Here is a 26,714-nt window from a genome sequence, read left to right on the forward strand (position 1 = left end):
CGGGGCGCTGCGATCCCGCTGCCAGCCGGGATGCGATTCGCGATGCGGGTAGCGCCCGCTCGCGATGCGCACCCCGGCTCCCCTACCTGACTCGCTCCCCGTCTGTTCTGTCCCGGCGCGCGCGGCCCCGCTCCCTAGGGCGCGCGCGCGCCGGGTCTCTGCGATTTAAAGGGCCACTGCGCCGCTGATTGGCGCAGTGGTTCCAATTAGGGTTTTCACCTGTGCACTTCCCTATATTACCTCACTTCCCTTGCACTCCCTTGCCGGATCTTGTTGCCTTAGTGCCAGTGAAAGCGTTCCTTGTGTGTTCCTTGCCTGTGTTTCCAGACCTTCTGCCGTTGCCCCTGACTACGATCCTTGCTGCCTGCCCCGACCTTCTGCTACGTCCGACCTTGCTTCTGCCTACTCCCTTGTACCGCGCCTATCTTCAGCAGCCAGAGAGGTGAGCCGTTGCTAGTGGATACGACCTGGTCACTACCGCCGCAGCAAGACCATCCCGCTTTGCGGCGGGCTCTGGTGAAAACCAGTAGTGGCTTAGAACCGGTCCACTAGCACGGTCCACGCCAATCCCTCTCTGGCACAGAGGGTCCACTACCTGCCAGCCGGCATCGTGACAGTAGATCCGGCCATGGATCCCGCTGAAGTTCCTCTGCCAGTTGTCGCTGACCTCACCACGGTGGTCGTCCAGCAGTCACAACAGATAGCGCAACAAGGCCAACAGCTGTCTCAACTGACCGTTATGCTACAACAGTTGCTACCACAGCTTCAGCAGTCATCTCCTCCGCCAGCTCCTGCACCTCCTCCGCAGCGAGTGGCCGCTCCTGGGATACGCTTATCCTTGCCGGATAAATTTGATGGGGAATCTAAGTTTTGCCGTGGCTTTCTTTCCCAATGTTCCCTGCATCTGGAGATGATGTCGGACCTGTTTCCCACTGAAAGGTCTAAGGTGGCTTTCGTAGTCAGTCTTCTGTCCGGAAAAGCCCTGTCATGGGCCACACCGCTCTGGGACCGCAATGACCCCGTCACTGCCTCTGTACACTCCTTCTTCTCGGAAATCCGAAGTGTCTTTGAGGAACCTGCCCGAGCCTCTTCTGCTGAGACTGCCCTGTTGAACCTGGTCCAGGGTAATTCTTCCGTTGGCGAGTATGCCGTACAATTCCGTACACTTGCTTCAGAATTGTCCTGGAATAATGAGGCCCTCTGCGCGACCTTCAAAAAAGGCCTATCCAGCAACATTAAAGATGTTCTGGCCGCACGAGAAATTCCTGCTAATCTACATGAACTTATTCACCTAGCCACTCGCATTGACATGCGTTTTTCTGAAAGGCGTCAGGAACTCCGCCAAGATATGGACTCTGTTCGCACGAGGCGTTTCGTCTCCTCGGCTCCTCTCTCCTCTGGTCCCCTGCAATCTGTTCCCGTGCCTCCCGCCGTGGAGGCTATGCAGGTCGACCGGTCTCGCCTGACACCTCAAGAGAGGACACGACGCCGTATGGAGAACCTCTGCCTGTACTGTGCTAGTACCGAACACTTCCTGAGGGATTGTCCTATCCGTCCTCCCCGCCTGGAAAGACGTACGCTGACTCCGCACAAAGGTGAGACAGTCCTTGATGTCTACTCTGCTTCTCCACGTCTTACTGTGCCTGTGCGGATGTCTGCCTCTGCCTTCTCCTTCTCTACAGTGGCCTTCTTGGACTCTGGATCTGCAGGAAATTTTATTTTGGCCTCTCTCGTCAACAGGTTCAACATCCCGGTGACCAGTCTCGCCAGACCCCTCTACATCAATTGTGTAAATAATGAAAGATTGGACTGTACCATACGTTTCCGCACGGAGCCCCTTCTTATGAGCATCGGATCTCATCATGAGAGGATTGAACTTTTGGTCCTCCCCAATTGCACCTCGGAGATTCTCCTTGGACTTCCCTGGCTTCAACTTCATTCCCCAACCCTGGATTGGTCCACTGGGGAGATCAAGAGTTGGGGGTCCTCTTGTTCCAAGAACTGTCTAAAACCGGTTCCCAGTAACCCTTGCCGTAACTCTGTGGTTCCTCCAGTAACCGGTCTCCCTAAGGCCTATATGGACTTCGCGGATGTTTTCTGCAAAAAACAAGCTGAGACTCTACCTCCTCACAGGCCTTATGATTGCCCTATCGACCTCCTCCCGGGTACTACTCCACCCCGGGGCAGAATTTATCCTCTCTCTGCCCCAGAGACTCTTGCCATGTCCGAATACGTCCAGGAGAATCTAAAAAAGGGCTTTATCCGTAAATCCTCCTCTCCTGCCGGAGCCGGATTTTTCTTTGTGTCCAAAAAAGATGGCTCCCTACGTCCTTGCATTGACTACCGCGGTCTTAATAAAATCACGGTTAAGAACCGCTACCCCTTACCCCTCATCTCTGAACTCTTTGATCGCCTCCAAGGTGCCCACATCTTCACTAAATTGGACTTAAGAGGCGCCTATAACCTCATCCGCATCAGAGAGGGGGACGAGTGGAAAACGGCATTTAACACCAGAGATGGACACTTTGAGTATCTGGTCATGCCCTTTGGACTGTGCAATGCCCCTGCCGTCTTCCAAGACTTTGTCAATGAAATTTTTCGTGATCTGTTATACTCCTGTGTTGTTGTATATCTGGACGATATCCTAATTTTTTCTGCCAATCTAGAAGAACACCGCCAGCATGTCCGTATGGTTCTTCAGAGACTTCGTGACAACCAACTCTATGCCAAAATTGAGAAATGTCTGTTTGAATGCCAATCTCTTCCTTTTCTAGGATATTTGGTCTCTGGCCAGGGACTACAGATGGATCCAGACAAACTCTCTGCCGTCTTAGATTGGCCACGCCCCTCCGGACTCCGTGCTATCCAACGCTTTTTGGGGTTCGCCAATTATTACAGGCAATTTATTCCACATTTTTCTACCATTGTGGCTCCTATCGTGGCTTTAACCAAAAAAAATGCTGATCCCAAGTCCTGGCCTCCTCAAGCAGAAGACTCCTTTAAACGACTCAAGTCTGCCTTTTCTTCGGCTCCCGTGCTCTCCAGACCTGACCCTTCCAAACCCTTCCTATTGGAGGTTGATGCCTCCTCAGTGGGAGCTGGAGCTGTTCTTCTACAAAAAAATTCTTCCGGGCATGCTGTCACTTGTGGTTTTTTCTCTAGGACCTTCTCTCCAGCGGAGAGGAACTACTCCATCGGGGATCGAGAGCTTCTAGCCATTAAATTAGCACTTGAGGAATGGAGGCATCTGCTGGAGGGATCAAGATTTCCTGTTATTATCTACACCGACCACAAGAACCTCTCCTACCTCCAGTCTGCCCAACGGCTGAATCCTCGCCAGGCCCGGTGGTCTCTGTTCTTTGCCCGATTTAATTTTGAGATTCACTTTCGTCCTGCCGATAAGAACATTAGGGCCGATGCTCTCTCTCGTTCCTCGGATGCCTCAGAAGTTGATCTCCCTCCGCAACACATCATTCCACCTGACTGCCTGATCTCCACTTCTCCTGCCTCCATCAGGCAGACTCCTCCAGGAAAGACCTTTGTTTCTCCACGCCAACGCCTCGGAATCCTCAAATGGGGTCACTCCTCCCATCTCGCAGGTCATGCGGGCATCAAGAAATCTGTGCAACTCATCTCCCGCTTCTATTGGTGGCCGACTCTGGAGACGGATGTTGGGGACTTTGTGCGAGCCTGCACTATCTGTGCCCGGGATAAGACTCCTCGCCAGAAGCCCGCTGGTTTTCTTCATCCTCTGCCTGTCCCCGAACAGCCTTGGTCCCTGATTGGTATGGATTTTATTACTGATTTACCCCCTTCCCGTGGCAACACCGTTATTTGGGTGGTCGTTGATCGATTCTCCAAAATGGCACATTTCATCCCTCTTCCTGGTCTTCCTTCTGCGCCTCAGTTGGCTAAACAATTTTTTGTACACATTTTTCGTCTTCACGGGTTGCCTACGCAGATTGTCTCGGATAGAGGGGTCCAATTCGTGTCTAAATTCTGGAGGGCTCTCTGTAAACAACTCAAGATTAAATTAAATTTTTCCTCTGCATATCATCCCCAGTCCAATGGACAAGTAGAAAGAATTAACCAGATCCTGGGTGATTATTTGCGACATTTTGTTTCCTCCCGCCAGGATGACTGGGCAGATCTCTTTCCATGGGCCGAATTCTCGTATAACTTCAGGGTCTCTGAATCTTCCTCCAAATCCCCATTTTTCGTGGTGTACGGCCGTCACCCTCTTCCCCCCCTCCCTACCCCCTTGCCCTCTGGTCTGCCCGCTGTGGATGAAATTTCTCGTGACCTTTCCATTATATGGAGAGAGACCCAAAATTCTCTCTTACAGGCTTCTTCACGCATGAAGAGGTTCGCGGATAAGAAAAGAAGAGCTCCCCCCGTTTTTTCCCCTGGAGACAAGGTATGGCTCTCCGCTAAATATGTCCGCTTCCGTGTCCCTAGCTACAAGTTGGGACCACGCTATCTTGGTCCTTTCAAAATTTTGTGTCAAATTAATCCTGTCTCTTATAAACTTCTTCTTCCTCCTTCTCTTCGTATCCCTAATGCCTTTCACGTCTCTCTTCTCAAACCACTCATCCTCAACCGTTTTTCTCCCAAATCTGTTCCTCCCACTCCTGTTTCCGGCTCCTCGGACGTCTTCTCGGTCAAGGAAATTTTGGCTGCCAAAAAGGTCAGAGGGAAAAATTTTTTTTTAGTAGACTGGGAGGGTTGTGGTCCTGAAGAGAGATCCTGGGAACCTGAGGACAACATCCTGGACAAAAGTCTGCTCCTCAGGTTCTCAGGCTCCAAGAAGAGGGGGAGACCCAAGGGGGGGGGTACTGTTACGCCGAGCGCTCCGGGTCCCCGCTCCTCCCCGGAGCGCTCGCTTCACTCCCTCCGCTGCAGCGCTCCGGTCACGTCCTCTGACCCGGGGCGCTGCGATCCCGCTGCCAGCCGGGATGCGATTCGCGATGCGGGTAGCGCCCGCTCGCGATGCGCACCCGGCTCCCCTACCTGACTCGCTCCCCGTCTGTTCTGTCCCGGCGCGCGCGGCCCCGCTCCCTAGGGCGCGCGCGCGCCGGGTCTCTGCGATTTAAAGGGCCACTGCGCCGCTGATTGGCGCAGTGGTTCCAATTAGGGTTTTCACCTGTGCACTTCCCTATATTACCTCACTTCCCTTGCACTCCCTTGCCGGATCTTGTTGCCTTAGTGCCAGTGAAAGCGTTCCTTGTGTGTTCCTTGCCTGTGTTTCCAGACCTTCTGCCGTTGCCCCTGACTACGATCCTTGCTGCCTGCCCCGACCTTCTGCTACGTCCGACCTTGCTTCTGCCTACTCCCTTGTACCGCGCCTATCTTCAGCAGCCAGAGAGGTGAGCCGTTGCTAGTGGATACGACCTGGTCACTACCGCCGCAGCAAGACCATCCCGCTTTGCGGCGGGCTCTGGTGAAAACCAGTAGTGGCTTAGAACCGGTCCACTAGCACGGTCCACGCCAATCCCTCTCTGGCACAGAGGGTCCACTACCTGCCAGCCGGCATCGTGACAGATATGAGATAGATAGATAGATATGAGATAGATAGATATGAGATAGATAGATAGATAGATATGAGATAGATAGATATGAGATAGATAGATGTGAGATAGATAGATGTGAGATAGATAGATAGATAGATATGAGATAGATAGATATGAGATAGATAGATAGAGAGATAGATTGATATGAGATAGATACATAAATAGATATGAGATAGATAGATATGAGATAGATAGATATGAGATAGATAGATATGAGATAGATAGATAGATATGAGATAGATAGATAAATAGATAGATAAATAGATATGAGATAGGTAGATATATATGAGATAGGTAGATAGATAGATAATTACACATATTCAGTGTATGATATGGACATTGAGGGAGATTTATCAAAACCTGTGCAAAGGAAAAGTTGCCCAGTTGTCCATAGCAACCAATCAGATTGCTTCTTTCATTTTGCAGAGGCCTTGTTAAAAATGAAAGTGGCGAGCTGATTGGTTGCTATGGGCAACTGGTCAACTTTTCCTTTTCACAGGTTTTAATAAATCTCCCCCATTGAGTAACAATGTATGAGTTATAATTAAATTCCCAAAGATTTTCAGTGTATTTACATCTTATTTGTATTAACCCATTAGTTCATGAATGAGAATAAACGTCTCAGAGCTTCCTTGTCCAGTGACCAGAAGGCAAGAGATGAGCAGTTTGAGTCCGCTGTACAGACGCTGCAGTCTACAGTAAGGAGTCAGGAAAAAGTCATCAAGTCCCAGGAGAAGAAAGTATGTTCAGTATTTACTTAATATCACTTATCCTTAGTAGCACTCACTTGAGATATAAAACTTTAATGCAAAGTTATAATTTTCTAATACACTCAGATATAGATTTAGAGTCACCTAACCATTCTTACAGTTACAATAAGAGTATGCCAGCTCAATATGCTTTGGATTTTCATCATATATAATTACATAAGAACATGTGTAACTCTTATCGCTCCATGCATAGCAGCATTACAGCAAAATAAAAAGGGGTACTCCAGTGGATTACAATTTTTTTCAACTACTCCTTCCAGTACTTATCAGCTGCTCTATGCTACAGAGGAAGTTGTGAAGTTGTCAGGCTGTCCGTAGCAGGAGAGGTTTGCTATGGGGATTTTTTCCTACTCTGGACAGTTCCTGACATGGACCGAGGTGGCAGTAGAGAGCACTGTGGTCAGACTGGAAAGAACTTCACAACTTTCTCTGGAGCACCCAGCAGCTAAAAAGTACTGGAATGATTAAGATTTTTTAATAGAAGTCCAAAAACAACGCCTTTTCCCGGCCGACCACTTTTAGGCTATGTTCACACGGGTAAATGTCCACATGGAAAATCTCTGTGCCGACATTCCCCCGACAGCAAAGTTCCAGCAGAACATGCTGGTGCTAGGACTGCTCGGAAATGTACAGTCTTATAGACGGCAATGCATTTCGGTGCGGACTTCGCAGAAATAATAGACATGTCTATTCTTTCTGCGGATTCCGGAATCGGGATATCCACCTGTGGAAATTCTGCCTTTGATACCATTGATATCCATGGGACTATGCTGCTGTGGAATCTCCAAGTGGAATTCTAATATGGAATTTCGCACGGAAATTCCATTGGGGGAACATACCCTTAGGGTTTGTCGGGTATGCAGATTTATTTTGGTTAACAATTTTGCTTAATGCCTATTTTTTTAGTTGTAATTGGCAGGAAATTACATGCATTAAGAGGAAATGTCTCCATGCCACAATTTTTGTTATAGACATACTGAGTTTTATTAAAGGGGTATTCGGCCAATAGACATGTTAGCCCCTATCCAAAGCATAGGGGATAAGATGCCGCTGCTGGAACCCCTTCCCCCCACGATCTCCGTGCAGCACTTGGCATTCTGTGCCGTGTCATGGTGTGACATCAGAAGGGGGCATGGGGTGACGTCACATCTCCAGTCCCGGAAACCCAGCGTTTCTGAGACTGGAGCAGCACCTGGCACAGAATGCTGGGTACTGCACGGAAATCGCAGTGGGGTCCCAGCGGCGGGACCCCTGTGATCAGACATCTTATCCAATATCCCTTTGATAGGGGATAAGATGTCTATGGGCGGAATACCGCTTTAAGTCCACAATGTTTCTTCTCGATTGTTCCAAACGCTGAGCAGCAGAGTACCCCTTTAACTATTTCTTGATTACCCATATCGCATCCAGCTTTCTCTTGATAACATATGCGCTTCCTGAAACCTGGACACCACATCTTGGGGAAATATAGCTATCCCCATTGACCATTCCTCTCATTGTTTCACAGAAGCTTTGATACAATACATTGATGAGGCCTGAGTACTACAATTCAATGTGGAACTTCCCTTTGAACAATTCATTCATAATGAAAAATAATATCAGTGTCTCATCTTAATGTGACTTCTGTTGTTATTGGGGTCAATTCAGTGAGTAATTGTGATATTTTTCTCCCCAAGTTAAGAGAACTGAGCACAAGCAGAGAAATCAAAGAGGGTAAGTAAAATGACGAATTTTACATTTTCTCTTAAAAAAAAACAACATAAATACGGTAGTTAAACTCCAGCAAAAATTAACTCATCCCCTATCCACAGGATAGGGTATAAGTAGCCGATCACAGGGGGTCCGACCGCTGGGACCCCCTGTGATCTCCGGGACGGGCGCCAGCACTCAGTGAGGAGCATGTGCTGCAGACGGCATGCGCTCCATACATTTCTGTGGAAGCACCGAAAAGACCAGAGGACGGCAAGATTGGCGCTCCCATATAAATAATTGGAGCTCACTGAGATAGCCAGGGTCCCCTGATCTCCCAATGGTCGGACCCCCCCCCCCCCCCCCGCTACTTATCCCCTATCCTGTGGATAGAGGATAAGTTAATTTTCACTGGAGTTCTCCTTTAAATAAATAAATATATAAATAATAAATACATGGCATTACTCCCAAGTTAAACCTTTTTTGTAGTCTAGAGCTGCATTCATAATTCTGTTGGTTTCAGGGCAGAAATCTTTCAGAATGCTTTACTGACTTAATATGAAACTTAGCTTCAAACTTAGCTATTTGCATTTTAAAGGATATAAAAAATGATCCCCTATCCTAAAGATAAGGGTGAAGTGTCAGATCGTGGGGGGCCCACTGCTGGGACCCCTGATCTCCCACCTGGCACCCCAGCTTTCCTTCTGAATGGGGCGTGTCGACCACCACACGAAGCGGCAGCCAACACGCCCCACCCATGCAACTCTATGGGAGAGCCTGAGGGCTGCACTTAGGAATCACTGCATTCCCCAGTGATTCCCAATAAGGGTGCCTCCAGTTGTTGCAGAACTACAACTACCAGTATGCCCGAACAGCCTTTGGCTGCAGCAGAGACACATAACAAAACTCAGAATAAGGCCCTCTCCCCTCTGAGAACTCCACTTTAAGCTTTTAAAGTTACACAATTTTGATTTTAGGTCCAAACTGAAATAGTCATAATATGGCTGTGTTAAGTGATCTCTGATTTGATAAATGATGTAATCCTGGAAGCATGCAGCCACCACAAGGGGGAGATAACTACATCTTGATCCATTCAGCTAATAGTGAGCTAAATGGAGAATGTATAGAAAACCCTCGCTTGTGGCAGCTAAAGGTAGTTCTATGTGGCAGTGTGCTGTTTAAAGGGGTTATCCAGGAAAAAAAAAAAATTTATATATCAACTGGCTCCAGAAAGTTTTGTAAATTACAGATTTGTAAATTACTTCTATTAAAAAAATCTTAATCCTTTCAGTACTTATGAGATTCTGAAGTTAAGGTTGTTCTTTTCTGTCTAAGTGCTCTCTGATGACACGTGTCTCGGGATCCGCCCAGTTTAGAAGCAAATCCCCATAGCAAACCTCTTCTAAACTGGGCGTTTCCCAAGTCACGTGTCATCAGAGAGCACTTAGACAGAAAAGAACAACCTTAACTTCAGAAGCTCATAAGTACTGAAAGGATTAAGATTTTTTAATAGAAGTAATTTACAAATCTGTTTAACTTTCTGGAGCCAGTTGATATATAAAAAAAAGTTTTTCCCTGGATAACCCCTTTAAGCTAATAGCACTTGCATGCCCTGTCTCTAAAGCTGTCTACACACATAATATATCTATCAGCTTGTTCAGCTGACAGCTATCTCTTCCGATTTCCCTATACACATGCATGTAACAAGCAAATTGTAAATTGGAGACAATCTTACATTCACTGTTCCCATTATCATACAGTGCCCCAGGTTGCACAAGTGGTTTTACCAGTGAGAGAAGTGAAACAAGAATCAAGTGAAGAGTCAAGTAATGATGGTAAGTAGATCGTGCATCCTACATCACATTATAAGACTTAAAGGGGTATTCCAGGCAAAAACTTTTTTATATATATCAACTGGCTCCAGAAAGTTAAACAGATTTGTAAATTACTTCTATTAAAAAATCTTAATCCTTTCAGTACTTATGAGCTTCTGAAGTTAAAGTTGTTCTTTTCTGTCTAAGTCCTCTCTGATGACACCTGTCTCAGGAAACGCCCAGTTTAGAAGCAAATCCCCATAGCAAACCTCTTCTAAACTGGGCGTTTCCCGAGACAGGTGTCATCAGAGAGCACTTAGACAGAAAAGAACAACCTTAAATGGGCACTGTCACCAACTTTATTTTTTGATATGTTGTAGTACTTATGTACTACAACATATCTCTAATATACTTTTATTATTATTTTTTTCATTAAAAAGGTTTAATTAAATTTAAAAACCGGCCACTGAAAAAGGACTGATTTTGGAGCGGCAATCAGTCCTTTTTCAGTTAGGCTGCACTCGCTCCCTGCCTGTCAATCAGACAGGCGGGAGCGAGCGCATTGGCTCCCCGGCCACTGGCTGGGAGGCAACTCCTCCCGCACATCGCCGCCGCCGCCTCGTTGCCGCCGCTGTCCCTGCACGCCCGCTGCCGGACTCTGCAGTAACTGCAAGTGTAATGAGGGAACGGGGTATGCGGGGCGGGGGGGGGGGGGATTGGGGGGATGAGGAGTGAACGGGCTAGTGCCGTAGCGGGGGGGGGGGGGGGAAACGGGCTAGCAAAAAAAAAAATAGGATGGTGGGAGCTACCCTTTAACTTCAGAAGCTCATAAGTACTGAAATGATTAAGATTTTTTAATAGAAGTAATTTACAAATCTGTTTAACTTTCTGGAGCCAGTTGATATATATAAAAAAAAGTTTTTTCCTGGAATACCCCTTTAATTCTGAATTTTTCCTCAAAGTATGAATAAAAGGGAATATATTCCCTAGATCAGTGGTCTTCGACCTGCGGACTTCCAGATGTTGCAAAACTACAGCTCCCAGCATGCCCGGACAGCCAACGGCTGTCCGGGCATGCTGGGAGTTGTAGTTTTGCAACATCTGGATGTCCGCAGGTTGAAGACCACTGCCCTAGATCTTCTTTTCCTGATTAGCGGCAGATACTGAAACGTGTTTGTCATTTTTTCATTTCATTGTTTGTACGGTATTATGGGGGTACCCTTCTTCCCTGGGCTGTTTTCAACAGCATTTAGAGATATGCTCTACAGCAATTCCGAGATTAGACGAGCCCCATTCTGAAGATCGTGGGGAGTCCCAGCAGACGGACCCCCAAGACACTTCTGCCCTATCCTGTGAATACGTGATATGTTTTACATAAACAAAGCACCCCTTTAAGAATACAGTGATCCCTCAACTTACAATGGCCTCAACATACAATAGTTTCAACATACAATGATCTTTTCTGGACCATTGTAACTTGAAACCAGACTCAACATACAATGTACAGACAGTCCAGATCTGTGACACGTGTCAATGGCTGGAAGAACCGACCAATCAGAATGGGCATTCACTGGTAAAACGCCTGTATTACTGAAGTGCATGCACTGACTGGTGTCTGGTAGCGCCCCCTACAGTACAGGGAGGTATTACATGTTCTGTACTACTCTTTACCTGTATTACTGAAGAAAATGCACTGACTGGCTGTCTGGTAGCGCCCCCTACAGTACAGGGAGTTATTACATGTTCTGTACTGTTCTTTACCTGTATTGCTGAAGTACATGCACTGACTGGTGTCTGGTAACGCCCTCTACAGTACAGGGAGGTATTACATGTTCTGTACTCTTTACCTGTACCAGGGTTAGCTGCTCCTTTGGACACCAGGTGAGGGCGGCTCCATTTTACATTTTTAGGACATTGCGTGTGCTGTACAGGACCCCGAAGAAGCTCCTGTCCTCTACATAGACCAGTGTTTCCCAACCAGGGTGTCTACAGCTGTTGCAAAACTACAACTCCCAGCATGCCCGGACAGCCTTTGGCTGTCCGGGCATGCTGGGAGTTGTAGTTTTGCAACAGCTGGAGGCACCCTAGTCGGGAAACATGAAATAGACAGTGATTTACAGCTCCCAGCAGATCTTTCTTACTTCTATATGTATAGATTTGCTTTATCTGTATTAGTTATCTACTTATTTTTCTTTAATCCTCACTTTTTCCTATTTTCGGATGACATTTTGGGGCTTCAGAACCAATTACCAGGTTTCCATAGAGTTCTGGTCTCAACATACAATGGTTTCAACATACAATGGTCGTCCTGGAACCAATTAATATTGTAACTTGAGGGACCACTGTATTACTTCTCCCTTTTCCCACTTTCATAATCCCAGCTGCCGGGATTCTTCTTTTTCACCTTCCGGTAACATTAGGTTACTAGGCCATTCCCTCTACATTGTCTTACAGTACATTCTCCATCACAGTTGATGTCCTAAAGGAATAGAACTGTGCCAGTCGGTGGCAGAGAGTGCTGCTGTGCAGAGAAAAATGTATAAAAGGGTGATCTCACAGGATCGGTGGGGGTCCTGGTAGTCAGTCCCCTTCTAATTCAGAAAGTGATAGCATATAGTAGTGATAGGCTTAGGGGATGGGCCCTGGAAGCACCCCCCATACATTAGAATTGCTTTCTAGTTTTATTTTTATATTGTTGTTACATTTCTATGCACATTTATAGATGCATCTCTACATCAAAGAATGAGAAAGATTGACACTTTAAGAAAGGACCCCAATTTTGCCAAGCAGTTCCGCCCTATCTTGAATGAGGCATTGCTGGAGAAGCTTGAAAGCATGGGTGTGAAAAAGGTAATAGAGATAGATGATCAGTATAGAAACTTGACTCTGACAATGTTAATCTAGGCTGCATTCACACCACGTTTGGGGTATATGGCAGCCGGATCCAGCAGAAGAATTTGAAAACTAGTTGCCGCTCTATCCCTGCTGGAACAGTGCCGTACCCCATTAATTTCTATAAGCCGGACGAAGTGACTGTTTTTCAAATTCTCCCATCAGGTCCGTCTGCCGTATGCCCCAAACATGGTGTGAATGCAGGCTTACACTGGTTATAATCTGTCACAAACTTCCGGAAACTAAAAGCTTAAAGGGGTACTCCGGTGAAAACCTTTTTTCTTTTAAATCAACTGGTGGCAAACATATTTGTAAATTACTTCTATTGAAAAATCTTAATCCTTCCTGTACTTATTAGCTGCTGAATACTACAGAGGAAATTCTTTTCTTTTTGGAATGCTCTCTGATGACATCATGAGCACAGTTCTCTCTGCTGACGTTATTATAATAATAATAATAACACTTTATTTATTGTTGTCCTTAGTGGGATTTGAACCCAAGTCCCCTGCACTGCAAGGCAGCAGTGCTAACCACTGAGCCACCATGCTGCCCTTAGCATACATCTGCTATGCATGGTTGCTAAAACGGACAGAGATGTCAGCAGAGAGCACTGTGGTCGTGATGTCATCAGTGTTCCAAAAAGAAAGGAATTTCCTCGGTAGCATTCAGCAGCTAATAAGTACTGGAAGGATTAAGATTTTTTAATAGAAGTAATTTACAAATATGTTTAACTTTCTGCCACCAGTTGATTTCGAAAAAAAAGTTTTCCACCGGAGTACCCCTTTAAAGGGGTACTCTGCCCCTAGACATCTCATCCCCTATCCAAAGGATAGGGGATAAGATGTCTGTTCACAGTGGTCCCACAAGATCTTCCATGCTGCACCCGGAGTTCATTTAGAGTCTCGGGTGCAGTACCGGAGGCTCGTGATGTCACAGTCACGCCCGCTCATGACGTCACGGCCTTGCCCCTCAATGCAAGTCACCTCAATGTGATGGTCACGCCCCCTTCCATAGATTTGCATTGAGGGGCATGGCCGTGACGTCACGAGCCTCCACCCTGCATCGTTGGTCATCCGGCACAGAGTGAAGTTCACTCCGTGCATCGGATGTCTGGGGTGCCGCAGGACCACTCAGAAATGCACCGTCTCCTTAGATGGCAGCGCGTTTCTGAGTGGATACAGCAGAAAGAATTGACATGTCAGTTCTTCAGAAGTTGAAATTGGAATTTCTGCAGCAGCAGAATCCCATTAAAAACAATGGGATTCTGCCTCGAAATTCCACGGTGTGAACATGGTCTAACCCCTTTAAATTGGAAGCGAGTGACATGCTGCAAGTAAAGAAGAAAGCAAACATCCAATATACTGTATATGGGACATTTACAAAATAAAGCCAAATGATCGGATTTATCTTCTTCAATGTCATCGGCCATTTATTTTACTGTGATTTTTTGTTCCTTAAAGGGTTCAAAAGGAATTCCCTTATCCGTCTACAAGGAACTGAGGTCTGTGTTGACAAAGCAATACCAGCAAAAAATGAAGAATTTGCCTGAAATTCAGACCGAGAGGGCAAGGATGGAAAAACTTCTGAACAGACAAGTGAAGAAACAGAATAAAATTTCGCAAAAAGAAATGTTACTGTCCACCGCCTCGCAGCTTTCAAGTAAGGAACTGTGCAGCTTCTTGTTTCATGAGTGTTGGGCCGAGTTCACACAGTGTAACAAAATGCCCGTGTACTTTATTTTCAACCATCATTTTCTTTTCCTATAAGTTTTTTCACCGGAAAAAAAAAAACAGCAGTAAATTCATTTTTTACACTGTGCAAACCCAACCTTATACTGTAGAGAATTGTTTTACAAGTTTAGGTAAACTGCAGTTTTATCAGATAAACCATAAGGCCAATAAAACGGATGTGAATAAATGAATGTGAAGTAATGGTGGTAGAACTGCGTTACCCTTGGGAATCGCGCCGCCATGGCACCATGGCTCTGTTCAGTGTGTAGTATCTGCGTTACCCTTATGTAGTAACTAAGGAGATAGGGGGAGATTTATCAAAACCTGTAAAGAGGAAAAGTTTCTGAGTTGCCCATAGCAACCAATCAGATTGTTTCTTTCATTTTTCAAAGAGCCTCTCAAAAATGAAAGAAGCGATCTGATTGGTTGCTATGGGCAACTGGGCAACTTTTCCTCTACACAGACTTTGATAAATCTCCCCCATAATGTTCCTTATACACTTAAGGCAAAAGTACAGTGGTCCCTCAACTTACAATGGCCTCAACATACAATAGTTTCAACATATAAAGGTCTTTTCTGGACCATTGTAACTTGAAACCAGACTCAACATACAATGTACAGAAAGTCCAGACCTGTGAAACGTGTCAATGGCTGGAAGAACTTCAGGGTAAAACCCCTGTATTACTGAAGCATATGCACTGAATTCCTGTCTGGAAGCGCCCCCTACAGTACAGGGAGGTACTACATGTTCTGTACTACTCTTTACCTGTGCCATGGTTAGTTGCTCCAGGTAAGGGCGGCTCCATGTTACTTTTTTTAGGACACTTCGTACTGTACAGCAGTGTTCCCCAACCCCCGGGCCACGGACCGGTAGCGGTCTGTGGATCAAACGGTATCGGTCCTCATATTAGGCAAGTTTATCTCACTCAGAATCCACACAGGTCCGCTGACACTGTTACTGTACTTACATCTCCCTGCAGCAGTCTATAACGAGACTTCCTTGGGGGGATGCGTGCGATAGGTGACGTCATCGCATACGCAGCTCAGGACTAGTGTTGAGCGGCATAGGCCATATTCGAATTCGCGAATATTCGCGAATATATGGACGAATATTCGTCATATATTCGCGGATATTCGCATATTCGTTATCTCCTCGTTTTATTTTCGCATATGCGAAAATTAGCATATGCTAATCTTCGCATATGCGAATTTTCGCACGGCAGTCTCACACAGTAGTATTACAGCCTTCTTTACACCACACAAGCTGGAAGCAGAGAGGGATGATCACTGTGATGTGTACTGTGAAGAAAAAAAAAAAAAAAAAACGAATATTCGTAATTACGAATATATAGCGCTATATTCGCGAATAATATTCGAATTGCGAATATTCGCGAGCAACACTACTCAGGACGTCGGGACGCTGACGTCCTGTTCCGTGCCTGAGATGACGTCACCTATCGCGCGCATCCCCGCAAGGAAGTCTCGTTATAGACTGCTGCAGGGAGATGTAAGTACAGTAACAGTGTAAGCGGACCTGTGTGGATTCTGAGTGAGATAAACTTGCCTAATATGAGGACCTGCCCAATCACCAGGGGCAAAACTATATTCTTTGGGGGCATAATTGTTTAAATACCGGGGGTAATATATATCTGAGGGCCTGTATAAACCTATTGGGAAAGCCTACCTGATCATCAGGTAGGGCTCCCCAGTAGGTAGACATACCCCCAGATAGATATGACCCCCATCAGGTAGGGCTCCCCAGTAGGTAGACATACCCCCAGATAGATATGACCCCCATCAGGTAGGGCTCCCCAGTAGGTAGACATGCCCCCAGATAGATATGACCCCCATCAGTGATGGGGATCATATTTATCTCGGGGCATGTCTACCTAATGGGGAGCCCTACCTGATGGGGGTCATATCTATCTGGGGGCCTGTCTTCATATGGGGGAGCCCTACCTGATGGGGGTCATATCTATCTGCGGACCTGTCTTCATATGGGGGAGCCCTACCTGATGGGGGTCATATCTATCTGGGGGCCTGTCTTCATATGGGGGAGCCCTACCTGATGGGGTCATATCTATCTGCGGACCTGTCTACATATGGGGGAGCCCTACCTGATGGGGGTCATATCTACCTGGGGGCCTGTCTTCATATGGGGGAGCCCTACCTGATGGGGGTCATATCTATCTGCGTACCTGTCTTCATATGGGGGAGCCCTAGCTGATGGGGGTCATATCTATCTGCGGACCTGACTTCATATGGGGGAGCCCTACCTGATGGGGGTCATATCTATCTGGGGGCCTGTCTTCATATGGGGGAGCCCTACCTGATGGGGGTCATATCTATCTGCGGACCTGACTTCATATGGGGGAGCCCTACCTGATGGGGGTCATATCTATCTGGGGGCCTGTCTTCATATGGGGGAGCCCTACCTGATGGGGGTCATATCTATCTGCGGACCTGTCTACATATGGGGGAGCCCTACCTGATGGGGGTCATATCTATCTGCATACCTGTCTACATATGAAGGCATGTTTAAATACAATTAAATTAAAATTATTAAATCAAAACAAGAGGGCCACGGAAAAATTATCAAATGTTTACCGGTCCACGGCGATAAAAAGGTTGGGGAGCACTGCTGTACAGGACCCTGAAGAAACTCCTGTCCTCTACATAGACAGTGATTTACAGCTGATCTTTCTTACTTTTATATGTAAGGACTTCTCACTTTTTCCTATTTCTGGATGACATTTTGGTGGCTTCAGAACCAATTACCAGGTTTCCATAGAGTTATGGTCTCAACATACAATGGTCTCAACATACAATGGTCGTCCTGGAACCGATTAATATTGTAACTTGAGGGACTACTGTATGCGAAACCCAGGAATGGCTAACTGTCTAAAGCAGTGGTATCTAAACTGTGGTCCTCCAGCTGTTGCAAAACTACAACTTCCAGCATACCCGGACAGCCTTTGGCTGTCCGGGCATGCTGGATGTTGTAGTTTTGGAACAGCTGCAGGTCCACAGTTTGTAGACCACTGGCCTAAATTATATGGCAACCTACCAGCTCAGCCCATGAAGATCCAACCCATGATGTATTGTGTGTCCTAATGCATGATCTCATTGTAATGTTGTGTTGTCTGCACACAGCAACAGTTCAGAGCCCAAGGAGTCCACGTTTTGTCACTTCCTCTGGATTCACAGAACTAGGTAGCAATGTGAGAATGGTTGCATCTTCAAAATCTCTCCCAAAGGGGTCAGACGGTGAGAACGTGGGCAAGCCCATTAATGTCTCCCCACAGGCAAGGTAAGTAGGGCCTAGTACACCTCTAAAGGTATTTATTGTATCTAAGCTTTACGAAACCATGGGACTCCACTCATATTATGTCATCCTGTATGTGTCCAGACTAGATAGGCATACACAGGCAAGTAACAAGAAGTTCACTCTATGCACCGAATGACTGGGGTGCCCCATCAGAGATTGCGATGGGACCCAGGGGCAGGACCCCTGCGATCAGACATCTGATCCCCTATCCTTTGGATAAGAGATAAGCTGTCTAGGGGCAGAGTATCCCTTTAACCTCTTAAGGATGCAGGGCGTACATGTACGTCCTGCGTCCGGTGCCGGTCTATAACGCGGGGTCACGGCGTGACCCCGCGTCATAGCGGGTCGGTCCCGGTGGCTAATGAAAGCCAGGACCCTGGGCTAATAGCGTGCGGCACAGATCGTTGTGCCGCGCGCTATTAACCCTTTAGACGTGGCGTTCAAAGTTGATCGCCGCGTCTAAAGTAACAAACATAAACTCCCGGCAGCTCAGTCAAGTTTGAAAAAAAAGTTAATAAAGATCATTTAACTCCTTCCCTAATAAAAGTAAGAATCACCCCCCTTTTCCCATTTAAAAAAAAAAAAACAGTGTAAATAAAAATAAACATGTGTGGTATCGCCGCGTGCGGAAGTGTCCGAACTATAAAAATATATTGTTAATTAAACTGCACAGTGAATGGCGTATACACAAAAAAAAATTCCAAAATAGCTAATTTTTTAGATTGTGAAAAAATAAAAAGCAATAAAAAAAGTCCGATCAATACAAAAATGGTACCGCTACTTCAGATCACTGAAAAAAAATTAGCCCTCATACCGCCCCGCACGCAGAAAAATAAAAAAGTTATAGGGGTCAGAAGATGACAATTTTAAATGTATTCATTTTCATGCATGTACCGTAGTTATGATGTTTCGCTGTGGATTTTTTTGATAAAAAGACTAAAAGTCACTGTTACGCCGAGCGCTCCGGGTCCCCGCTCCTCCCCGGAGCGCTCGCTTCACTCTCCCTGCGGCAGCGCTCCGGTCACGTCCTCTGACCCGGGGCGCTGCGATTCCGCTGCCAGCCGGGATGCGATTCGCGATGCGGGTAGCGCCCGCTCGCGATGCGCACCCCGGCTCCCCTACCTGACTCGCTCTCCGTCTGTTCTGTCCCGGCGCGCGCGGCCCCGCTCCCTAGGGCGCGCGCGCGCCGGGTCTCTGCGATTTAAAGGGCCACTGCGCCGCTGATTGGCGCAGTGGTTCCAATTAGTGTGTTCACCTGTGCACTTCCCTATATCACCTCACTTCCCCTGCACTCCCTTGCCGGATCTTGTTGCCTTAGTGCCTAGTGAAAGCGTTCCCTTGTCTGTTCCTAGTCCGTGTTCCTGACCTCCTGCCGTTGCCCCTGACTACGATCCTTGCCGCCTGCCCCCGACCTTCTGCTACGTCCGACCTTGCTTCTGCCTACTCCCTTGTACCGCGCCTATCTTCAGCAGCCAGAGAGGTGAGCCGTTGCTAGTGGATACGACCTGGTCACTACCGCCGCAGCAAGACCATCCCGCTTTGCGGCGGGCTCTGGTGAAAACCAGTAGTGGCTTAGAACCGGTCCACTAGCACGGTCCACGCCAATCCCTCTCTGGCACAGAGGATCCACTACCTGCCAGCCGGCATCGTGACAGTAGATCCGGCCATGGATCCCGCTGAAGTTCCTCTGTCAGTTGTCGCTGACCTCACCACGGTGGCCGCCCAGCAAGCCCGACAGATCGCCCTTCTAACCCGTCAGCTGTCGGAAATGTCCACCATTTCGCACCAACTTCAGTCGCAACTTCTCCAGCAATCTTCTCCTCCGCCAGCTCCTGCACCTCCTCCGCAGCGAGTGGCCACTCCTAGCCTCTGCCTGTCCTTGCCGGACAAATTTAATGGGGACTCTAAGTATTGCCGTGGCTTTCTTTCGCAATGTTCCCAGCACTTGGAGATGATGTCGGACCAGTTTCCTACTGAAAGGTCTAAGGTGGCTTTCGTAGTCTGCCTTCTGTCTGGAAAAGCCCTGTCATGGGCCGCACCGCTCTGGGACCGCAATGACCCCGTCACTGCCTCTGTACACTCCTTCTTCTCGGAAATTCGAAGTGTCTTTGAGGAACCTGCCCGAGCTTCTTCAGCCGAGATTGCCCTGCTGAACCTGGCCCAGGGTGTTTCTTCCGTTGGCGAGTACGCCATTCAGTTCCGTGCTCTTGCTTACGAGTTGTCCTGGAATAGTGAGGTTCTCTGCGCGACCTTTAAAAAAGGCCTATCCAGCAACATTAAAGATGTTCTGGCCGCACGAGAGACTCCTGCTGACCTACATGAACTCATTCACCTTGCCACTCGCATTGACATGCGTTCTTCCGGATGGCGTCTGGAGCTCCGCCTGGATATGGACTTTGTTCGCACGAAGCGTTTTTTCTCCCCGGCTCCTCTCTCCTCTGGTCCTCTGCAATCTGTTCCTGTGCTTCCCGCCGCGGAGGCTATGCAAGTTGACCGGTCTCGCTTGACACCTCAAGAGAGGACACGACGCCGCATGGAGAATCTTTGCCTGTACTATGCCGGTACCGAACACTTCCTGAAGGATTGTCCTATCCGTCCTCCCCGCCTGGAAAGACGTACGCTGACTCCGCACAAAGGTGACACAGTTCTTGATGTCAACTCTGCTTCTCCACGCCTTACTGTGCCTGTGCGGATATCTGCCTCTACCTTCTCCTTCTCTACTATGCTCTTCTTGGATTCCGGATCTGCAGGAAAATTTTTTTTGGCCTCTCTCATCAACAGGTTCTACGTTCCTGTGACCAGTCTCGCCAGACCCCTCTACATCTATTGTTTTTACAATAAAAGATTGGACTGTCTCATGCGTTTCCGCACAGAACCCCTCCTAATGTGCATCGGACCTCATCACGGAAAAATTGACTTTTTTTTCCTCAGGTTCTTTGGCCCCAAGAAGAGGGGGAGACCCAAGGGGGGGGGTACTGTTACGCCGAGCGCTCCGGGTCCCCGCTCCTCCCCGGAGCGCTCGCTTCACTCTCCCTGCGGCAGCGCTCCGGTCACGTCCTCTGACCCGGGGCGCTGCGATTCCGCTGCCAGCCGGGATGCGATTCGCGATGCGGGTAGCGCCCGCTCGCGATGCGCACCCCGGCTCCCCTACCTGACTCGCTCTCCGTCTGTTCTGTCCCGGCGCGCGCGGCCCCGCTCCCTAGGGCGCGCGCGCGCCGGGTCTCTGCGATTTAAAGGGCCACTGCGCCGCTGATTGGCGCAGTGGTTCCAATTAGTGTGTTCACCTGTGCACTTCCCTATATCACCTCACTTCCCCTGCACTCCCTTGCCGGATCTTGTTGCCTTAGTGCCTAGTGAAAGCGTTCCCTTGTCTGTTCCTAGTCCGTGTTCCTGACCTCCTGCCGTTGCCCCTGACTACGATCCTTGCCGCCTGCCCCCGACCTTCTGCTACGTCCGACCTTGCTTCTGCCTACTCCCTTGTACCGCGCCTATCTTCAGCAGCCAGAGAGGTGAGCCGTTGCTAGTGGATACGACCTGGTCACTACCGCCGCAGCAAGACCATCCCGCTTTGCGGCGGGCTCTGGTGAAAACCAGTAGTGGCTTAGAACCGGTCCACTAGCACGGTCCACGCCAATCCCTCTCTGGCACAGAGGATCCACTACCTGCCAGCCGGCATCGTGACAGTCACTGCAAAGTAGAATTGGTAGCACAAAAAATAAGCCATAATATGGAATTTTAGGTGCAAAAGTGAAAGGGCTATGATTTTTAATAGGTAAGGAGGAAAAAACAAAAGTGCAAAAACGGAAAAACATTTTTGCACTTTCTTTTTATCCTACTCACCTTCTAAAAATCATAACGCTTTCAATTTTCCACCTACAGACCCATATAAGGGCTTGTTTTTTTGCGCCACCAATTGTACTTTGTAATACGTGTGGTTACCTTTCTAATGCGATACTTAATCCCCTTGTGCCATTATTCCCCCTCCCTCTGATCCCCTTTTTCCATTATCCCCCACCTCCATCTTATTCCCCTAGTGCCATTATTCCTCCCTCTGATCTCCCTGGGCCAATATATGAGATACATACAATAACACCCTCCCATACGGTGGTGTTACACTTAGTTTAACATGCTTACCAGGTCTGTGTCTATCCCGTTCCGTGGGAGTCATCAGGCCTGGCAGCTACTTCAGCTCACTTAAAGTGGCCGCGGCCGCAGCTCCTGTCGCGCTACAATACGGTGAGCTGCCATGGCGACTGCAGCATCCAATCTCCGCTCTGCGCTGAGAAATACTGGCCAATGCATGGCCGGTATTTGTCAGCGAATTGCCGTACCCCCGCATTACCCTTAGCGTACCCCTAGGGGTATGTGTAACCCTGGTTGAGAACCCCTGGTCTAAGGGGTTAATGCTGGGCATCACCGCGATCGGTAATGTCAGGCATGGGTAGCCGCCGGACCACCTTGCTATGACGCGAGGTCAGTTCCTTAGCTCGCGTCATAGAAGGGGAGCGGAACAAGGGTGTACAGGTTCACTGCCAAGCAAAAGTAATCAGAATTTTTTATGAAGAACTATGGATTTTATGCACCCTAATTATTACAAAGCAAGAATAAAAAAAATGCTGGTCCAAAGGTGTCCATAGCCTTTAAGCACAGAATCTGTGAAATTTGTGTCAAATTTTGGACAATGCCATATATGCTCTACATGACTATAGATCCTTTTGGTCTGCCTGACCCACTATGCAGGCTTGGAGTCAATAAAACATGTCACAGTGAGAAACATAAAAGGAAAAGGACAGCCGAGCATGGCTAAGAGAAGGGGAGGGTAAGGCTATGTTCACACAGTGAAATTTCCGAGCGGAATCAGACAGAAAAAATTCCGCTCAGGAATTCTGTTGCAGTAGAGTCCCATAGATTTTTTGATGCAGAAATTCCTAGTCTGGCTGCCACAGAAAGAATTCACATGCAGAAATTCTGAAATTTCAAGCGGTCCTAGCACCTGCACCAAGTTCACCAGACATGTCCATGGACATTCCGCGAAAATACTGCCATGTAAACATAGCCTCAGGACTCTGGAAGACTGGGTAACAGAAACCTAGCCCTCTAAGAGATAATATGGATAATATTGGTAGATGCCTCTTCCAGGAACACTAAGGCTATGTTGTTCACACAGTGGAATTCTGTTTAAACGGAATTTCTGTGAAATTCTGTGTTCTTTTAACACAGAATTCTGGCAAAATTCAAGCCCCATTGAGTTCAATAGGATTCCACCCGCAATTCTGCAAAATTTTAAAGACAGTTCTTTAAATTTTGCGGAATTTCCCGGGCATAATTCTTGCCGCGGAAATTTGGCTGTGTGAATGGGCAGTAAATTTTGGCAGAATTTCCAGCAAAATTCTTCCGTGGAATTCGGCACAGAGACCTTACATTTAATAACATTCAGTGTTTTCTACTGGAAAACAAGTGTAAGAATTAGTTTATAGTTATTTCTCCTCCTGTCTGAAATACCAACTGTACAGATGTAGCCGCCAAACACATTATTGTGGCCCTCACACTGCCTGGCACCTCTTACAGTATTACAAAACACCCCCTCAATGCAAGTCTATGGGAGGGGGCGTGACGGCCGTCACGCCCCCTCCCATAGACCTGCATTGAGGGGGTGTGGCGTTATGTCGCGAGGGGGCATGGCCGTGAACAAAATGTTCCGAACACTGGGGCAGCGGAGTACTACTTTACACAAAAACTCCCTAACATAATTGGGGAAATTTATCAAAACGTGAAGAGAAACTGTTGACCAGTTGCCCATAGCAACCAATCAGATCGCTTCTTTCATTTTTCAGAGGCCTTTTTAAAAAAATTAAGGAATTGCTATGGGGAACTGCTCCACTTTTCCTCTGCACGGGTTCTGATGAATCTCTACCAATTGCTGTTACTATTGTTCTAATTTGTGATGCACTGAATTATAAGGGTCTAAAAAGTCTTCTTTTGTTATTCCCCCAGGACACCTCCATTTACCTCAGAAGAAGACTCATCAATGTTAAACCATTCGCCTTTCCCTACTCCTAAACCCAGGAGTAATCTGAACTCTCAGGTCACGGCTATAGCACAAAAACAAGCTACAGAAAGCAGTGATGAGGACTGGTCGGATGATTCGGAGATCTCTCCAGGAAAGCCGAGCCCCAGAGTGGTCAGCTTCTCTAAAGACACAGCGAACCAAGGTCAGGGATCCTGAAAAAATGAAGCATGAGGCTGAGTTCACATCTGCATTAGAGGCTAGCATTTTTTACCTTATTAAAACCCAGCAAAATGATAGACACACCTTGATCCAGAATAAAATCTGGGATGGAGCCTCCCATGTAGATTTGAACATAGTCTTGACTGTTTACATGACATATCCCTGTCATATCCCAACACGATTAATTTTATATGTTACTGAGTACCTAATCCTGATCACGTACATATAATTATGTGTCTAGCCCCTATATTTCTCTCACAGATACCTTCTATCTGTTGCTCACTTGGTTTCTTAATCCTGTCCTTTGGAAGGGACCTGTCCTCACGACATGACTCCTCTTCCTCCCTGAGTCTGCTGTGCAGGGTTTCTCCATCCAATCACAATATGCTGCTTTGTAACCCCCTCCTCTCTGTTATCAGACAGGAGTCTGATAGGACAGGAGTGAGCACAGAGGGCTAGTCCCACCCTCACAGCCTGTGCTTCAGCTTGGACAAAGATGCTGATGCAGCCAGACAGGATTATGTTCTGGATGATATGGGGACCCCAAATTGTGTTTTTATAAGCCATGTTTTCTATAAAAAGGACATATTTTATGAAGTATATTAGAAAGGTTAATGTTTTGTTAAGATGTACAACATAGACATGAATGGAGGGGCCGTGGCGTGACGTCACATCCCCAGTCCCGGAAACCCGGAGGTTTCCGAAACTAGAGACGCAGTCTCCCTGCGGGTGCAGCAGGGAAATCGCGCGGTGGGGGGGCGGGGGGGGGGGGTGGGTATGTTCCAGCAGCGGGCCCCCTGCGATCAGACACCTTAGCCCCTATCCTTTGGATAGGAGATAAAATGTTATTGCCCGGAATACCCCTTTAACACGCTCTGCTATCTGGACCTGTATGTATATAGGGAGTCAGGAGACATGTTAGTCAACTGAAAGAACATTATGTCAAGAAATGTTTAATACAGTTTACAGTTCAGGGTGCCTCCAGCTGTTGCAGAACTACAACTCCCAGCATGCCCAGACAGCCTTTGGCCTAGTGGTCTATTGTATAGTCAGCTTTAATATCCCAAACTGGACAAAGCCTCTGCCTCTGTCCCAGGGTCTTGAGCACAAAATAATGCCAATACCAGAGAAAGGCTCGATGCAATAGCATATATGGGGTGTAACCAGAATTTTAGGGCCCCATAGCAGAAAGGGATGGGCCCCCATGACTTAATGATAGGAAACTGAAACAGCAGTATAAATAACAATAACTAGGGTATGAATAATAGAGCCATATATCAGAGACCCCACATTATAGTGCTAGATAGCAGAGAGGCACCGATTTGTTACTCCATTCTAAAATATACAGTGTTCTTGCACCTGATTGGGCACCCTCTGCGCCCGGCCAAACTATAGTTATGTCATTGCTTTTTGAGTTCCTTCCTATGTGTATACCCCTTGCGTCATTCATAACGGGGTGCAGGTGCTTACTACCAAGACTTTATATACTGGGGTGATAGCCCATGTGGCCTCTATGGGACCTTTATTGAGAAAGTGCCCCGCCTTGGTTGGATCCATCCCTGTTCCTATTGGGTGTGGAGTATGTATGTAGGATTGCCATCTTTAATGGGTTCTCCAGCATAAGGTGATTTTAGTACATACCTGGCAGGCAGTAATGGACATGCTTAGGAAGAATCTGCACTTATCTTGGGCTAAATGGCTATGTTGTGAGATTACCAGAACACTGTGGCTAGCTTTCTGTGAACTTGTATTTCCTGTTTTCAGTTTTCTTGTTTGCCTACAAATCCCATGATACAATTTTCCTCTTTCCCACACATCAGCCACCCCACCCATTGAAACATAAATGAGCTGCAGACCTGTGGTCTTCAATCAGGGTGCCTACAGCTGTTGCATTATTTGGAGATTGCTCTCTCCACCCATTGAAGCAGACAGGCTCCCTGTCATCAGCTGACTAGTGAGTCAGGTCTCGGCCGCATTGCAAGCTGGGAAAAATACGAGACAGCAGTCATTTTGTATGCTGCTAAAAATAAATATTGGGGTGAAAATCACATAAGAATTGTGAGAAAACCGTCACACACAGGTACAAACACTATATTATGAACTACACTAACTTTACTGCCCCTGTAGCATAGTCAAATAAAAAAAATTCCCGGAATACTCCTTTATTGAAATGGCATTATTAGCAAACAAGGATGAGAGCAATTGGCCAGAGGGTTAGGAAAAAGCATGGAAATGAAGAAAAAAATGACAACCCTTTATGGGACACCCCATTTGATCTTAACTATGGGGCTCCCTTTTCTTTTATGTAAACTACTGCTTGGTGCACATTATGTGATTTCATTTGAAAAGTAATGTCGTGCACTGTTATTTGATGCATATTCTGCCTTTCACATTTAGGGTCTGTGGTTCAATCTATGGCTCGAAGCCTGGAAAGACAACTATCAAAGAAAAGAGAGAAACCCTATGGTGGAATAGATACCGTTTCTTCTACTTTACAGTCCACAAAAGCATCTGAAATAAGAAAATATGAGGTAAAACAATGAGAAAGGTCTCTTCATATGATCAGTAGTGTCGGCCCGTTTAGATGCAGTGCTCATGCTGGTGTAACCACAAACTCCTTCCCTTTCAATGGTTCTTAGTAATTGTACAGCGTTTACAGATGCAGCTGATGGTATATATCATAATAGGGAAT

General features: G+C 47.1%; 1 protein-coding gene across 1 annotated transcript in view; it reads left to right on the top strand.

Moving 5' to 3' along the window:
• Positions 1-26,714, top strand: part of DZIP1L (DAZ interacting zinc finger protein 1 like) — an 86,440-nt gene that overhangs the window by 51,621 nt on the left and 8,105 nt on the right. Inside the window, exons 8-15 of the mRNA XM_056564353.1 lie at positions 6,170-6,310; positions 8,017-8,053; positions 9,790-9,864; positions 12,566-12,693; positions 14,196-14,394; positions 17,619-17,775; positions 23,788-24,005; positions 26,420-26,553. Of these exons, the coding sequence (XP_056420328.1) occupies positions 6,170-6,310; positions 8,017-8,053; positions 9,790-9,864; positions 12,566-12,693; positions 14,196-14,394; positions 17,619-17,775; positions 23,788-24,005; positions 26,420-26,553 (1,089 nt within the window). The remainder of the gene's footprint in view (positions 1-6,169; positions 6,311-8,016; positions 8,054-9,789; positions 9,865-12,565; positions 12,694-14,195; positions 14,395-17,618; positions 17,776-23,787; positions 24,006-26,419; positions 26,554-26,714) is intronic.

The sequence above is a fragment of the Hyla sarda genome, chromosome 3 (genome assembly GCF_029499605.1).
Source record: "Hyla sarda isolate aHylSar1 chromosome 3, aHylSar1.hap1, whole genome shotgun sequence".
NCBI lineage: Eukaryota > Metazoa > Chordata > Amphibia > Anura > Hylidae > Hyla > Hyla sarda.